General features: G+C 49.5%; 1 protein-coding gene across 3 annotated transcripts in view; it reads right to left on the reverse strand.

Moving 5' to 3' along the window:
• EHMT1 (euchromatic histone lysine methyltransferase 1) overlaps positions 1 to 17,706 on the reverse strand; it is a 96,436-nt gene that overhangs the window by 62,185 nt on the left and 16,545 nt on the right. The window contains exon 1 of one of the 3 annotated variants that reach the window (XM_042879389.1): positions 7,708 to 7,751. The exons of 1 other annotated variant lie outside the window; for it this stretch is intronic. Coding sequence is in view for 1 of the 2 variants with exons in the window: in XM_042879379.1 (XP_042735313.1) it covers positions 1,759 to 1,821 (63 nt within the window). In the remaining variant the exon portion in view is untranslated. Of the gene's footprint in view, positions 1 to 1,758; positions 1,831 to 7,707; positions 7,752 to 17,706 lie in introns of those variants that run through there. One more of the 3 variants, XM_042879379.1, reaches the window with a different exon arrangement.

A 17,706-nucleotide genomic window follows, 5' to 3' on the forward strand; every position in this document is an offset into this window, starting at 1 on the left:
CTGGTCATGACAGCGAAGCTCCTTAAATGTCCTTGTTTACCTGAACAAAATAGCTCCCTGCCATTGTACTAGCAGCATGCGATCCTGAGATGGCACTGGGCAGAGGAGGTGGTGCTGGCAGCCCCGTGCTCACCCCGTAATGGGATCCGAGCTCCGCACTGGAGAGATGCAATCCTGCTGTAGGGCCTGTGGGGCCACGCTGGGTAATGGGGGGGATGGTTGCCCTGCAGGGAAATCCAAATGTCTCATGCTTGCGATGAGAGATGAAAAAATGAGGCAAAGGGCAGGAGACTGGCGTGGGTTCCTTCATACATGATCACCACAGGCGGGCTAAGGAGGAATGGTGATTGTCTTGAAAGGCGGGGGAGGCTGCTCATGCTGGACTTCACTTCGAAGTCAGTTTAATATAGGAGAAAAAAAAGAAGAAAAAAAAACCCAGCACCCAGATGTCCATATTTAGGGCTGTTAACTTCCATGGAAGTCCAGGTCTGAGGATTCTGTCTTCCCTCCAAGCTCTCTGAAGGCCACGCAGCACCAGGTGCTACGGGCGCTCAGTCACTGTGCTCCCCAGGCACCAGCGCTGCTCCATGTCAGCCCGGTTCCGCCAGCACCGTGGCTCTGTGGGCAGGAGCCAGCCAGGCCTTCACCCATTGCTTCCAGAAAGAACCTTCTCCTCATTACTTCCTCTCGTAGTCTTTTCCTTCGGTGCACATTTACTTGAGGAGAAGTCCTTGTGAGCAGGCAGGGAGGTGCGGAGCCAAAGCCCCACTGACTGCCCACTGCTGCCTTATGCCCAGCGTGGCCCAAAGCCCAACCACAGGCCTGCTGAGCACCCGTACAGTACCTGCATTTAGCACAAACAGCGAAAAAACAAAAAACCAGCATCGAAAACCCACGAGCACGGCGGGGCCAGGGGGCTGAATTTCAGCTAAATAAACTGCAGGCCCGTGCCTCCTGCCACCACACCAACCACGGATGTTTCGTTTTAATCAGCTGCATGGATTGCAAACTACTACCAGGAAAAAAATAGTAATAATAAAATTAAATGAAAAAGAGGGTGAAAAACATCCCCCGAAATTACTGTTGTGTCGTTGTTGTTGTTGTTGGTAGAATAGCGTGGCTCAGCAGGGAGCCATAGGCCGCAGCCAACACAGGGCCTCCCTGGCCAGGGGCCTCTGCAGTCCTTCCCCAGGGCAGAGCTGTGCCCCCAGCCCCTGCTCCTCTTATAGCAAGGAGAGCTCCTGGTAGACCCAAATTCCTCAAAGATTTCATGGTTTTGTTTTTTTTTTAAATATATATATTTATTTTTTTTTTTAAACCCAACCCTAAAATAAAATTAAACGCCATCCCTCCAAACAAGCCTCCCCACCACAGAAGGCAAACAAAAGATCCAGAGCCCAAGCTTCCCCTGAGCCAGGTAATGCCAGATGTACGTGCAAGGCCATGGAACAGCACAAAGTCACAATCATAACAACACAAAAGAGCAGTCAAACGCTGACAAGGCAGCTCCAGGCTGCTCCCCAACCGCCCCAGCGCCCTGCCCCGCATGGCTGCCGTCCTGCTGCGCTCCCTCCCTCGCACAGGGCAGAAGAAAAGAGAGAACTGACATAAAAAAGAATCCAGCCATGATTATCTGAACTGTCTTCCTCCTCTCCGAGGCTTCTCCTTTCCCACCTGGCGCCAGGCTGCCTGCAGCCCCAACCGGAGGGACGCTGCTATTTATGAGGTATGGGAGATGGACACTGCGAGCTACTGTACCTGCAGACATCTGTGGTCTTCTCCTGGGGAAGACTCAAAGAGTTGCATATTCCAGATCCTCATGAGCAGTGATTCAGTTTCTGCTCATGTGATAAAAGCTCCCTCTACAGAGTGAGCATGCCCAGAGGAGACCATTTCACTGCTCCCTCCAAGCTGCAGCCATTTCACAGAGAACCTGCAGGCTCCAGCGTCCATTGGAGCGGCGATCAGCCCGGGCATCCCGGGGACGCCCCGGTAATGCAGATCATCTGTCAACTTTCTGACAGGGTGCCAGGCCTCAAACCGATCGCTTGCCTGGAAAAAAAAAAGCCTTTTAAACCCAGAATGTGTTCTGTTTCGGTGGCCTTCAAGAGTAGCCCTTGTCCACAGAAAAAAAAGGCAAGGGGAGCAGGGATGGGGAGGGACACGGTGTGGCGTGGGGACATCCCTGTGCTGCTTTTGTACTGCTTAATCAAGGGTCTGACCCGTGAAGAGGGGGATGAAGGCACACGGGTTTAACCAGTTAAGTGTGCAGTGTCCAAGTGCAAGAGGATTCAAGATGTGACCTGCTGAGCTGAAGGGGTGCTGGCTTCCACTGCAAGGATTTATAATACAACATGACCTGGTACAACCAACCTTAAAAACATATCACAGCCACAGTCATTAAAAAGAGGGGGGAAAGCATAACGAAGTGATAGCGAGTGCACTGCGAGGTACAGTAGCTCTGAGCTCAGCCTATGTTGAACCGTATGATACATCTGGCCTAGCCAGCAAGATAAAAGAACATTTTAGCTTCAAAATAAAAGTAGTTTGCCTCTGTTCTCCTTAACAATTAAGCACAAACTCTTGGCAACATTTGCATCTGCTCATGCTCCCGGAGAAACCAAAGCAATGTGCAGGAACATCTGCAGGCAGAGCAGGGCTGGAAAAGATGCAAGCACAAGGCTGGCAGTGGGGCTGGCAGAAGGGCTGGCAGTGGGGCTGGCAATGGGGTGCCCCAAGGCTGCAGGGCTGCCTGTGTGGGGCGGGAGGGAGAACTCAGCCAGAGGAGGCGAGGAGGAAGAGGAAACTCAGACATGGGCTGTGGCACCTCCTGGCTGCTCTTGGCCAAAGCAAAGCTATTTTCCATGAAACCAGAACACAGAAGATGATTGTTTTTAAGGCTAACTGTTACAATGAAGACGAGCTCAGTGCAGTGCGTTGTAGTGGGCTGTTGGGGGCAGGGAACTGCCTGTATACAGAGCGGGGGAAAAAGCCACAGAAATCCACGGCGAGGTTTTGAGAAGCCCAGTGATTTTATTTGCTTTGCACCTTGCATGAAAAGCAGGCATCCAAACTCACACCTCCAGCACAAGCATGAAGCCAACGCCTGCTCTGCTCAACCCATTCCCTCCTCTCCTCTGCTGAGCAGTGCCAGCATGTCCTGCTATTGTGTCAGCATCAGAGACCAGGCAGCTACTTCACCACTGTGTCCTTGCACATTTGCAAAGCAGCGATAGTTAAAGCAGCAGGAGAGCTGCTCTCGGTCTGCTTCAGCTACAGTGACACTATTTTTCTCTCTGCACTCTAGAGAAGTTTCACTACTAAACAGTTAAAACACACAAGGCTAAATTGAGATGACTGAAATTCATAGGGAATGAATATTTGAGGTGACAGTAGAAAGCAAGGATCTCTCTTTCAGCCACTGGGTTTTTGTTTGATGTAAACTTTAAGTTTTAATATACATAAAATGAGATTTTGCTGGCCTTCCTATCAGTCACTGAAAGGCACAGAGGTAAGTAATTGAAGACAACCCCCAAAATCTCAAAACAAAAGCAGTAAGAACAACTACACAAACTTGAGTTGTGTTATCCAAAGCATCAAAAGATTACTGTGCTTCAAACCAAAGATGGCTCTGTAGGAGTGCTGCTTTTCCTTGCAGCATGAAATTACCAAGCTTTCATTAAAAACACAGAAATAGAAACAAAGATATTTCTAAACGCAAAGCCAATGAGGGACCACAGCCAACATCCCTTTTCAGAGAGAAAAGGACAGGGACCCATCCTGCAGCACTCAGTCTTCCTGCGCTCCCCACCATACCCCAATACTACAGATGTTTTTACTGCTGAGGTTAAAAACACACCGAGAGCAGAAGCACCCGGGGACACTCTGCACATCTCATGTTCAGCCCTCAATGTACCAAAGATGTGTTAAACAACCACGCCGATCGGGCTGGTGCGGGCAGTCCAACAATCAATCCTGCCAGCATCTCCCCGGGGTCACAGCCCCGTCTCCCCATTTCCTGAAGATCTAAGTCCTCTCCCAAGCAGTTCCCACAAGACAGGAAGCCTTCCCCCCCCCACGCGTGACGCAGGCTGGCACGCTGGAAGGATGCACAGTTTAACCGTTCAGGAACTCGCTGTCTGCAGAAGCCCACCGGCCCGCCTTCCCCTCTCCTGCAAAACGAAACATGTCTCTGAAATGGCTTGGGAAGGGGGTTTGCTCAGCATGTGAGATAACAGCAGCCCAAACTCCACGAAGCGTTCCCCTTTATCCACCCCAAGGACTCCCCACCAGTTTCTTCACCAAAGCCTGCTGGACGGCTTAGCATTCCCCCCTTCCAAAGACACAGGGCCCACACAAACACCCGCTTTGCTGACACTGAGCCTCCCTGGCCTCGGTTCCCCCACTCAAAGCTTGAAAACCCCTTTCAGAAACCTCACGTTTCCAAGACGAAGGCAGCAGCACAGCACAAAGGACAGTAGGTTCCTGAGGGCTTTTGCTTAATTACACCATTACACATGGCATTTTCACAGCTCCCTTGCAGCGGAAACACAAGCGGGAGGCAAGGGGAGATGTTGCTTTCTATAGGAAGAACAGTATTTAGCCCTGCAAAATGCAGGGGGTTCTCCTCGTTTTCATCAGGTTCCTCTTTCAGCTCAGACCTTCCACCTGCTCACAGCTGAAGCTCCTTTGGGGCCTCCTCAGAAGTTGTCCCAGGAACACAACGAAACAAACCGCCCCCAGTAAAGGGCTCTGGATACACAGAGAGCACTGCTGCTGGAATCCCGAGTTCTATTGCAGTGCTAAGCAGTGCTCTGCTCAACAGCAAGCCCTTACAACGCCTCCTTCCCCCCTCGGTGACTATTTACACCACTTCCTAAGCAGAGTGCCCATTCCCAGGACACACTGATTGTCCTCAGCATCCTCTGAAAGAGCCGAATCGTCCCCATCCACCCTCAGCTAACAGCTCTGAAGGAGCATTCGCTCATTAATGCACACTTCTGGAATCACAGCTTTCTCCACCTTTCAAAGCCTGAATATTATTTATTTATTTTCACCCAAATCTTTTCAAGCCATCTCCCCTCCTCCTGCTCACAGTTTCAGCAAACTGCCTTTCGTTAACAGGCAACATGAAACGTTCCCCGGGACGCTGTGTTGAGTGGCTCGCATACACCAAAAAGGGGATTAAAAAAAAAAGGAAAAAGGGAAAAAGAAAGAAGGAAAAAAAAAGATGCTGTTGCAACAGATGTAGAGAGGTAAGCTCCGTGGAAGATGGTGCTGTGTTTGATAAGAACATGTGCTGAGTTATTTCATTTCTGGGGGCAATCCTAGAACTTTATTTAGAAGCAGATTGGCCAGACAGCCATAATTCAGAACATACTGTAGTCTTAACAGTTCCCAATTAGAAACTCCTTCAGCTTTAACTTATAGTAACCGTGGCTCCTTCTATTTTGGAAAGCTGAAAACACCATTTCTCCCCTTCATTCAGCTATTGCACATCAAGAGCTTCTTCTGTAACAAATGCAGCCTTGCTCAGGGAGGGTGCAAACATTGCTTGCACAGCCCATCTCAGCAACAGCAAGCAAGCTTTCTGCCTCAGCCACTCTCCCAGTTTGCTCAACAAACGTTTTATGGGGTTGTTTGGGGGCTGGGAGGTGGGATGGGAGCAGCACAAAGCCACGCTGCTTATTAGCAGTCCTCTGCCAGCAGAGCAGCAGGAAAATGGCCGCTCACATTCAACCTCGCTTCTGCTGCACTGCGTTGCTGGAACACCAGGGCTCTGCCCACCAGCCTCACGTGCTCCGAGCCTCCCTGTTCTTTGACCTCACACCTCTTTTTTTTTAAGCATTAGGGCATTCACGTGAAAATAAGCACGCTCTTCACTGGGAGAGAATGAGCTCTTCATGGTGCTTTTATCTCCCTCCCCAAATCATGAACTCCTGCGTTGCAGCACCACGGTTGATGGCTCTATAAGCGATTCCACTGACATTATACATTGCTGCAAGGAACAGAAGGAGCAGATGAACTCTCTAAAAACAAAGCTCTTGCCTTCATGCAAATATCACTAGTTAAGAAGAGCAGAGAAATAAAGCAAGCACGATGTGGGTACAGAATTGGCTCAGATGAGGCTGCTTTTCAGCAACTGCCATAAGGTGGCAGTGGGTCTTTAAGGCTACCTTACACCTTTCACAACAAGCACAATAAGAAATCATTACACCAGTGGTTTTCAGCATCCCAAACTGTTTAATCAAATTTCCTCATCAAGGGAGCCAGACCATACAAGAAAACACAGGACCGAGATCATTCCAGTGCCAGAGTCACGCAAGGAGAAAAAGCCACTGAGATCAAATTGGAAAAGCTGTGAACGCAGCTCCCATCTGAGCCAAAATAAATCAAAACCTTTTACTTTCCACGCACAATTACAATGCCATTTATTTTACATAAATGCTTCTCTTTGTGCATTCACCCAACCACAGACAAGCCAGCATCCATTAACACAGAATGCAGTTTGCATCACCAGGATGCACGGACTCAAGCTGGCTTTCTGCTGGGGCTGCCAAAACCAGCCTGTACCGAGCTGGTCCCCACATGGGAGCTGAGCTGCCTGTTGGCCAGGGCTGGGTCCTGCCCTGCCTGCTTGCCCAGAGAAGGCACTGGAAGCATTGGGTATGCCAGCAATGTGGAGCCAGGCAACAAAGATGCAGCAATGTGACTCATCATGCAGACTGACCTGAGCGTGTGAGGCCGTCACCTGGGACAGAGCCATAAAATAAAAACGTGTGCGCCGCTCTCCTCCATGTGCTGATCTGCGTGATGAAAAGCAGCAGGGTTGCCCTGAGGAGCCAGCCAGCCTTGCTGCACGCAGACTGAAGGCTGCAACCGCAGAATGTTCTGCTAATAAAAGTGATAACTTCACAACACCAATGCCTGCACGACGCCCTGACGCAGCACGCCTCACCTTTGCTCAAACCACATCAGCGCCACCGGGGATGCCCAACAGCACCTCTCCCATGGGGCACAAAGGCTCAGCAATGCTCCCATGCAAAGCCACATCTTCCCTGCAGCTCTCTGGCACCGGCCTGGAGAGCCCAAATCTGCAGCGGGTTGGCTGGCACCTCCCAGCACAGCCTGCTGGCACCAGGGTGGGTGACTGGGGCTGGAGAGGGCTGCAGCCACGCACACGGTGCGCCAGCCCGGCCTCATACATGGCCCCAACTCCTTCCACAAACCATTCGCCAACGTGTTAAACCCAGAAAGCAGCACACGAATAAAAACTAATCTCAGCCAAAGGAACAGACGCACAGATTCCCTCCTTTCCTTGCAAATTTGGAAGAGCTGATTTGGCAAGATTTGTTTGCAACCCTTGGAATGCAGACCGAGGAAAGGAGCTGGAGTTTGACGTTCCTTCGCCCTCCTACGACTGCAGACAGATCTCAGAGCAGCGAGCAGGTCCGTGCCCCACGAGGCTTCCCATTAACAGTAATTAGTGCCTCGCGTGGGGAAGGCGCAGCCCAGCGCTCCCCGCAGTGCTGGCGACCAGCCCGGCTCCTCGGGGCCACCACCCTGGAGCTCGCCAGGTCCCTGCTGCATGGAGGTTCGCCAGGCAGCCGAGGTCAGGATTTTCCAATCCGCAGGAGGCAGCACGAAACCAGCTGGTGGTGGTGGTGGAGCCGAGCAGCACCCAAACCGCTTCCAGCAGCCCCCTACCTGGGCACACGGCCATCCTCTGCCCCTGGGCCTGGCTCCTCCTGCGGCCACGCATCCATCTCCCTCTATGGGTGCAGCTTCGATCCCGGAGCATGCTCAGTACGGGCTGATCTTCAGCCATTACAGAGCTTTGATGACATGTAAGCAGAAGGAAGTGTCATTAGCAAAAGGGGAAGAAAGAAAAAAGGTGCAGGATTCATGCTGACCGGCGATGTCCTGCGCCCACCGGGACGGCACAGCTCCGGCTGCACGACTGCAGGTGTGCTGAGCCTGCCAGCATCTTGCTTTAGCACAAAAGCAAGGCAAACCCTGTCTCAGTAAGCCTCATGCAGAAAGGAGCATTGCCTCCAGACACTCAACCAGCGTGTTTTTCCACTCTGGGCCTTCTACAAATTACAATATTTTCACAAAATACCATTAATATTCCCTCCCTCATAGGCTTCAACTGCTGCTTTTAGTTCATAATGCTTCCCTCTGTCTTAAAGCTAACCCTACACCACCCCATCCTCTGTAACCTTGATGATTATTCCCAATGAATTTGCAATTAACAGCAGGATGGATAAGGGGAAGAAGCCTACAGTGCAACACCCTTCCTGCTGCGTTTTGCTAGGAACCTGCATTTAAGGGAGGTTTGGTTTTAGCAAACCAGCTCTGAAAACCTCCATGCTCACATTTCCATCGTCCATACAGTAGGAATGTTTCAAAGCAGAATAAATAGAGGACTTTTTTCTCCTCTCCAGTTTTCCAAACAGCAACATAGGCACAGACACAACACTGAAGTTCACCTGGTGCTTTTGGTGCTGGAGGATTACAATCTGCACACCGAGTTATTGTCACACAGAACTTCCCTGCCCCATACAGACTTTATGTCGTAGACTCATAGAATCATTCGAGTTGGAAGGGATCCTTAAAGGCCACCTGGTCCCACTTCCTGCAGTGAATGGGGACACCCACAGCTCCATCAGTGCTCAGAGCCCATCCCCCTGCCCTTGGGTGCTGCCTGTCCCCTCCAACTCACACAACTTCTTGAGAAAGAAAACAGTTTGGAGGAAAGCTAGGCAGCCCAGGGCAAATATTCACCGCTAGTCCCAACCTGTGCACAGCCCTGCTACTGCACTGAGCCCAAGCTAAAAGCTGCTCTGGGTGCTCCAATCCACGTACCATCAGGCAGCCCTCACCGGTATTTCTGCTGTGGGTGTGCAGCACTGCTTCCGTGCTGAGGGTGCGATTCTCTAAAGGAATGCTAACAAATACAGGAAATAAACGATCAAAACCTCAATTGACACCGATCATCAGAACACAATACGGTGATAAGGGAATGCCAAAAATGAGCTCTTTGCCTGCACCAAGCCTTCAAGATAATGACAAAAATACCAAGAGATTCCAAGCAATGCAATAAGGCACGTTAAATGTGTGATTTTCATCAGCACACGGCACACTTGTCAGATGCACTACGCACACTGCCCTGCACTTCGCTCTCCTACTCAAGAGATCTCTCTTCCCCTCTACATTCAATCTGAACACCAACCTCGAGCTATTCGGCAGATCATTTGTGATAGCAAAGTGTTGGCGTTCACATCTGACTTCTGGATGCAGGGCAGCCCTTTGTGCCAAGCAAGTTGCGTTGTACTACAACATTATTAGAGCACGAGGCGTCTGGCGCAGCGACCCGCAATAAACCACGGCCATTGGGAATACAGCGCTTCTCTGCCCCCACACCTCAACTCCTGCTGCAGCCTTTCCTCAGAGCATTTACCCCACAGTGCCCCAGTGTCTCTGGGGACACCCACAGGGACACCCATCTGCAGAGCAGGATGTGATCCGCTCCTCACCACGCCAGGCAGCACCAGGGCACCGCGCGGCGCCTCCACTCAGCACCGACTGGCAAAGCCTGCTGACAGATTCTATTCTCATCCTCTCCTGTGCCTTCAAATCGGAGGTGGTTTAAAAATAATATTCAGCCCGTAGCATCGTGAGGCACGTCTGCTGAACCTAGCGGTGTTTGCATCTTGCATAGCTCAAGCATGTCAAGTTTGTTTCCTTGGAAACAAAGACCAATTTGCAAGCATTGCTTTCTTCCTTCTTTTTATTTTTTTAATGTCATGAACACATACCTGCAGCTCTTGTTGATGCAAAGGAATTGAAGTTGCTTCACATACCAAAAAAAGTTCGTAAGAACTTTATTATTAATTATTAATACATTTCGCTCATGAACAATTAGCTTGCTGCAGCGAGGGAAAACCAGCTCACTGCTATTTAAAAATCCCTTCTTCCCCTCAATAGATGCACACTCAAGGCATGGCATTTATACTGTCTCCTCGCGGAGAGGGAGGGAAGAAATGGAAAAGCGGATTCATGTGCTTGCCCTAGGCTAGGTGCAAAGGTCCTAGTACAGAGGAACAACCTAAGAGGGAAATCCTGCACTGCTCCTAACACTAGCACTGCTCCAAGAGATGCACCAGTACTGCTCACCCGCTCCACGCAGACTGGAGCGCAAGCACAGGCTCAGTAAGAAGGAAAGCAGTAACACCTTCTGGAGATGTCTGGCCAGCTTCAAGTCCAACTTTTTCTCATTAAGGGAATGCATTCGTGCTTAGGTTGGGAGTCAGCCTTTCCATGCACCATAGCTGTTCTCCCAGCCTGCTCACATCAAAGGTCTTCATGTTGAAGGCTGCAAATTCTGCAGCAGTGGCCAACCCAGAGAGGTTGAGTGCAAGACAGAAGAGGGAGGGCAAGACTCAGAGCTGAGTTCTTCACAGCCTGCTTTGCAACGGGGATTGGTACCCACACCTACCAGAGCCCTTGTTGTGAATTACAACTGCTCAGTACCTTTCAGTACCTGTCAGATAAGGAGTAAAATGGACACGTGTGAGAACAGCAAATAAAATTATGGCTCTTTAAACACACTGTCCTGGGGCTGCTCACTGCCCAGCACGTCTGGCTTGAGCTGTATGCAGTCAGATTGAAGTTACCTCCACATCCAAGGGAGCGAGCCGGGCTCTTCGGCATCAACACCAGCACATGAGGGAAATCCAACAGAGCTGCTCCAGATGGAATAAACAGCCTCCTCCTTCCACATAAAGCCCAAGGCCACACCATTCCTTGCCCACTGGAGCCAGCACTGTGCCGCCACTGGTGGAACTTAAGGTCACAGCTTGAGCTTCATTCTCCAAAGAGCCTCCCAACCTGCAAATGCCACTTCACTGACAGAGCAACCTTGCTGCCCTTGTGGATGTGCCCGCAGCAGGATCAATGCACTCAATTGTAAACAAAAAGTACCAAAAATTACCCCTGGAAACATCAGGCAGAGCCACTGGGAGCATCTCACCCTGCGGCCTGAGAACTGAATCTCCACGCACAGCACAGAATAGCATTTCCATTCCTGCTGCAGTAAACCAAACCCGGAAGCGAATCCCCAGCCGTAAATACGTGCACTCTGTAGCACGTGTAGGTTGGTGTTATAATTGCTGAGTTCTATCCTAACCAATGCCACGGCCTTAGAGCTTTGGGCACTGCTCTGGCCAGCACGAATTCTGGGAGAAGAGAAAGGAAAACAATCTAAGTCTTTCCAGTCAAAAGCAGAGCACGTCCAGGAAAAAGCATCTACACATCACTGTCCAAAATAGAACCAGACAGATGCACTGTGATTTGCTTAAATATACTGCAACAATAAAACAGCCATGGCTTCTTTGTAATATAAATTTATAGCATCTTCATTTCACAGAAAAACTGAGGCTGGGAGAATTAACTGCTGTTTCTGGAGTGGTCCTACACGAAGGCATGGGAGACTGGAATGTGAGCAAAGAGGCCCAGCACCTGATGGAGCTGTGGGTGTCCCCGTGCACTGCAGGGAGTGGGACCAGATGGCCTTCAAGGCCCCTTCCAACTCAAACAGTTCTATGATCTCACCTAAACACGCCCTGTTCCCAAGGAGGCTGTAAAGCAAAGTTTGACCTTAAGCAGTAAAAATGCACAAAGAGGCTGTACCCATTATGAGACGCAGGCAAAAGGGAGAAGAACTTGGTTCATAAATAGCACCATAAGCACAAATTGTCCTGCAGCGGTGAAGTTTGCATGGACTGGTCTGTAGATGAATGCCAGGACTGGGTGTTCACACAGCACAGCTAACTGCAAGGAGGGGTGCCAGTAAATGGGACCTTCTGCACAGGTCTGAGTGAGGGAGTATTATAAATCCATAGAATGGTTTGGGTTGGAAGGGTCCTCAAAGATCATCTGGTTGCCAACCACCAAATCCAGCACCAGCTCAGGCTGCCCAGGGCCCCATCCAGCCTGGCCTTGGGCACCTCCAGGGATGGGGCAACCACAACCTCTCCATCCTGCCCTGAACAACAGGAATCAGGGCCCTCTGCAGCACCAGCCCTTCCATTCATCACTCCATCAAGATACAGGAGCTTGGGGGATTTTTTTTTTAATCACTGACATAAGGGGCAATTAAAGCAAATTTTCTGCAACCTTCTGCAGAGACAACGACCTGCACTCATCTCCAGATCCCCATTTTGTTTGCCATCTTCACCCACATCCCATCCCTGTTACACACTGATGTGTTTTCCCTGCATTCTGCTTTGGGATCAGGGGTTGTTCTCTTTGCAGTTGCCCACAAGCACACGTGCCAAGTTCCTCCTTTTTCAAGCACTCATCATCTGTGTGGTTTTTCCTCTGCTTTGAACTCCCTTCCTTATTTTTTAATTCTCCTATTTTCTTTCTCCTCCGTTTCCAATCCATGTTGCACAGATAGGGGCCACTGAACGCACAACACACAAGCATCCACATACACGGCAGCCAGACTTTAATCTTGTCAAGGCTCCAATCTCTATAACTTCCACACCCCTGTGGGTTTATTATCATTACAGAATAACAGCACGGTTGGGTTGCAGGGCCCTCACAGCCCCCAGCCCCACCCCAACCCCCAGCTCAGGCTGCCCAGGATCCATCCACGGCCTTGGGCACCTCCATGGATGGGCACCCACAGCTGTGGGCAGCAGCGCTGGGGCCTCACCTCCCTCTGGGGAAATGACTTCCTCCTAAAATAAAAAACGTCCTCCTTTTTTCTTTTCAGAGCCCAGATCTCCACCTCCTCTCCCCTCTGCCTTTGCAGAGAACATTTATGGCATCGTCCTCCATTACATTACGCCTTATATTTTCACTTTCTGTGACCATAAATCACTAACAATCCCCACTTATCATCACACCGTTATTATCCTTAAAATTAAAATAATACAGGAAATTGCACTGGAGCTTCAGGTTTTGAAAGAAATAAACCACCCCGCAATAAAAGAACGGGCTTTTTCTTCCTTTTTAGCAAAAGAAAACCACCCTAAAAGCTGTGCTTTCACGGCCGAATTTTGAGCCTCACACTGCTGTCCTGCTCCCTGTATGGCTGAGAGCAGCGCGGCGCGAGGCTCAGTGGGGCTGCACCCCCAGATCCATCCCACAGGGCCACAGGTCAGGCAGAGCAGGGACAGCACTAAGAGCTCTCGATCATTCCTGGGAAATACAAGAAACTCAATTACTCATCGAGCGATTAAAATGTGCAAACATTTTGCTTGCTGTTCCGACTGCCACATTGAATATTTCGAGCAGTATCCAGGCCAATATTGTTGCTTAATTTAACATAACTGGATCCCGAATGCATTTCTAACAGATTAAACCACAGAAATATCCACATGTTTTAATGGGGATTTGGCACTGCTCGGAGCCAAACAGATTTCAGCAATATTTTTGGGCTACAGATTCTTTCAGAAGAAAAGAAAGCCCACTGCTGATGTATCTGCATTCCCTACATCCCGAGCTTTTTTTCTTTTTTTTTTTTTTTAATGATTTAAGCACAAATCAGAACCCCTAAATATCGAGTGCCACTGTAATTCCAGCAACATCTGGACAATTCTCTTGGCCTTGTGAAAGATTTCGGGCACCCTGTGGAGGTTCAGTCCGTGTTCATCCAGAACGGCTCCTTCTCCATCCGCACGCTCCACTCTGAGCCTGTAGTTTCTATGCCAACAAGCATCTGTACTCCTTAAAAAGCACATTTAGATGTGGGGGGAGAAGATTTAAGACGTGATAAAGAGTTTCTGGTTGTTATTTTTTTTTTTTCTTATTTGGTTTTGTGCCCTCTTTTAAATCATCCATTCCTCGTTTTTTGGGGTTTTCTTGGGAGGAAACCACAGAAAGGTGCACCAACCATCACCTCTGCATGGCAGCTTTTCCACCTGCACCACAATAAAGCACCGAGTCAGGAAGGAAAGCGGAAAGCTTCTTCAGTCTTAGAGTCATAGAATTGAGTTGGAAGGGACCCTTAGTGGTCATCTGGTCCCAGTCCCCTGCAATGAACAGGGACACCCACAGCTCAATCTGCACTCAGTCTGACACAGAAATATAAACACACACATCTATATGTACATATATATGAACACACCTTTGTGTGTGTGTATTTTATACGCAGAAATACATCTCTCCAGTTCTCTCTTCAGAAGGAATCAATACCAACCACCCGCTTTCATCTCTTCCAACAACAGCTCTATGAGGAAAGCACCAGATCTGCAGCCTTGAAAAAGGAGTCTTACAGAACGCAGCCCTATCGCATCACTGGGGTGCGATGGCACAAAACTGCATCTCCATCCTCTGCTCCTGCATGCATAACCTACAGGATGTTCCCAACCTCCCCAAAAAAAAAAAAGCAGAGGGAGATGGGCAGTGGCTCCCAAGCTGTGCCCTGGCCCCACACTTTGGGATCCCCAGTCCACCCACAGGGTACAAAGACATTCAGACCTTTCCTCCCCATTGTGCACATGTAGAACATGCCTACAGAACAAGGCTGTAGCTGCTGTGGGTCAGCGTGCTGACATGCAGCTCAATGAGCTAGCAGGAAACGGGCACTGGATGGGCTGGAAATACCCTGCCAGTTTAGCAGCAGATCCTAAAATACTGACATCAACAGCAGCTTGCTATGGAGCACTTTTGAGGCTTTTAAGGCAGCGCATCAGCATCTCCCCAGATTCACCAGGCGATGCTCATCAGTCAGACAGCATCCAGAACAGTGCAGAGCTGGGTGAGCTCTGAGCAGAGCTGCTCCTACCTCAGCCACAGGGCACCCAAACCTCCAGGCACTGATGGGCCAACACAACAAACCCAAGGACAAGGCTCCCCATTAACACCAGATAACTGTAGGGATTCAATTGCAGGCAGCCCATCTTGAGAGCACAATCCTGCATAAGACGTGCACTATCTAATGCAGCAGGCATGACCCCATTTTAATATGCAGAAGGAAAAAAAACCCATAATCCTACAGAACACAGAGCAAATAGCACTCTCTGGGACTACTTGAATACCACCCTATTAAAATACAAACATGTTCCTACAGAAGCTCAATGATTTTAAACATTCACCATCTTTTCATTTCAGGTTTTAAGCATTTTGCCTGGCAACTCTCTGAAGGGCAAATCGTTATGGAAATAGGAAGACAATTAATTTTCCTTTATTCTGGAAGAGGATTATTGGAATAAATAAAATAATCAGCTTAGACAAGAACACAATTGCAACTTATGAAAAACAGAAGTCTTTCTTCATTTTTATTTGCAAAGAAAAGATTTTCTTGGGTGGAGCTGGAAAGGCAAGAGCAAAAGTTTGGGAGCTAAATAACCTTGGACTGTGAGCTCATAGCTGTCTGTCTGTCTATCCATCCACCGCAGCTCTGAACACCAGCATTTTAGGGTCCCCTCCACACTCAGAGAATGCATGTTGGGTCCATTGAAATGAATGAATTTACCTGGATATCAAGCACTGTAGGAGGAACGAGGCTTCAAACCCAAGCAGAGGAGTGGTATGTGCTGATGCTCGCCAATGAGTGTCAAGGAGAGATCAGCACTGGCAACAGAAGTGAACAGCGGAGCCTTCAGGTGCATGGTAGCATGAGATGAAGTTGTGATTGATGAGAAATGCTGAGTATGGCTTGGTAAGAAGCGCCCCGTTATTCCTGACAGACTCCTCTAACAAGCAGGGCGAAGTCCAAAAACGGCAGGGAACTTTGGTTCAAGGTTGGTATGGGCTCAAGAAAGGAAAGAGAGGTCATTGATGGAAGCACAGATTGCTGGGAACACAAAGGACTGTAAAAGGACTGAGAAATCAAACTGATCATCTGGAAAAATCAGATGAGATGGTGAGCTCTCAGGTTAGCCAGGAGAAGCAGCCTCGTGGCTCAGGATGGGTTACAGGGATGGTGAGGTTGGGTGAACCAGCCCTCAAACCTGAGCCTGGATGCACCCCCCTTCTTTTCACCACAGACCCAGTTTTCTCAAGTATTGGATTGCTTTCCAACACTCAGAAGCCCAAACATATGCTCTCCACACCCACCAGCTCATTAAACCTCATCCACTACAGGAATTGAGTTATCCTACTAATTTCATAGCCAGGTTAAGAAATGCTGCTCCTTCCCCTGAGCCTGGAACCCCCCTTACGAGCCCCAGGGATGAGGGTGGGAATCCTCTAATCCCAGCTTTTTCCAGCCTGCTGGGTCAGCTCTCCAGGGCCCCAGCAGCTTTGGGCACAGAGATGCTGCTGCAACAAGGAGTGTTGAAATGTTCAGGAAGACACAAGATCAAACCATTCCTTCTAAGTGAGCCCTGGTAAGGCACGAAGGCAGAGAGCTGCTGGGCCTCCCAGCAGAAAGGATTCATCACAGCAACTAATTACAAGGCTCATACCATAATGCCTGGCTTTAAAGTCATTAGCAATTGAGTCAAGGTTGGCTGAAGCATTTAGAAGGAAGAAAGGGCAACAGGCTCTGAAGTGGTCACTGTTTGATGAGGGCTTGGTGCAATGCATTCCCCAGCTGCAAATGCCTCCTTCCTGCGAGGGCTGCAGTCATGCCAGACTTCTTCAGACACACCTGTGAAACTCAGTTCCATTTGCTTCTGTTTCAAATACTATTACGGTCACAGATTCAGCTTTCAGTTCCTCCAGAGAGCACATTTATGCTGATGGAGAAGGGACGCAACCAGCTGTATATGCAGGGTTTGCACAAAAACCAGAACCTGCAATTCCAGGCAATGGATCCCCCTGAAACCCCAAGTTCCACATCTCAATAGAAGCAGCAGAGGTGCATCCCCTGCAGGCATCACAGCCCTGCAGCTCCACTGCTGGGATGCCCCAGTGCCACTTTGGGGTCTGACCCCTCTGCCCGGTCCACCAACACCTTCCTAAGGACAGCACTCCTAGCGTAGCAGCTCTGATCACAGCTCATTTTCCCTATTTTCCTCTAAAACAAGGAGAGGAGGAGGGCTTCACTCTCCTGCCTTGAGTCACAGGGCATGGCAGGAGGAAGCAGTGTCCTGTCTCCTCCACTCACCCTTTTTACTTGCGTGCTGGTGCCCACGCTGAGTAACCTCTCGCCATGCAAGTGATGGGGCTGCACCAGTGAGCAGAGCAAGCCTGAAGCCCTGGTGCCACTCACCTGTCAGATCCTGCACTGAGAGAGCAGCCCCCCACCTGCACAGCCCCAGTTAATGGAGTGCCTCTGTTACACCTTGCTCAAAAACAGCCTTTAAAGTTCGTTTCCATGTTCTGACACCCCCCTTTTTCAAAGCATTATTCCCCAGCTCTTCGACCAAACGCACTGCCCCAGATATTCACTGTTTTTCCTCAGAACTGAAAATCTCTTCACACGGTGTCAATGGCACAAGGTAAAAATCCATACTAGAGAACACCAAAGCATGGAGAAGCACACAGCACTGCTGATCCCCACACAACCCCACGGCCCTCTGAGCTGCAGCTTTGTTCTCACGACTCCCAAAACAGCTCTCTGAAAGCAACATCCCTCCCATATAGATTTATATGGCTGTATCTCTATCATTTTCCTTACCCCACCAAAATGAGGATATAATTAATCCATCCTCAATGAAAATTACAGTAATTTTGAAATGGCGAGAAACAATCTATTTGCATTTGGCAGTTAATTATTCCCCCCACACGCACACCCAGCAATGT

The sequence above is a fragment of the Lagopus leucura genome, unplaced genomic scaffold (genome assembly GCF_019238085.1).
Source record: "Lagopus leucura isolate 7727_CA_CO unplaced genomic scaffold, USGS_WTPT01 Super-Scaffold_100022, whole genome shotgun sequence".
NCBI classification, from domain to species: domain Eukaryota; kingdom Metazoa; phylum Chordata; class Aves; order Galliformes; family Phasianidae; genus Lagopus; species Lagopus leucura.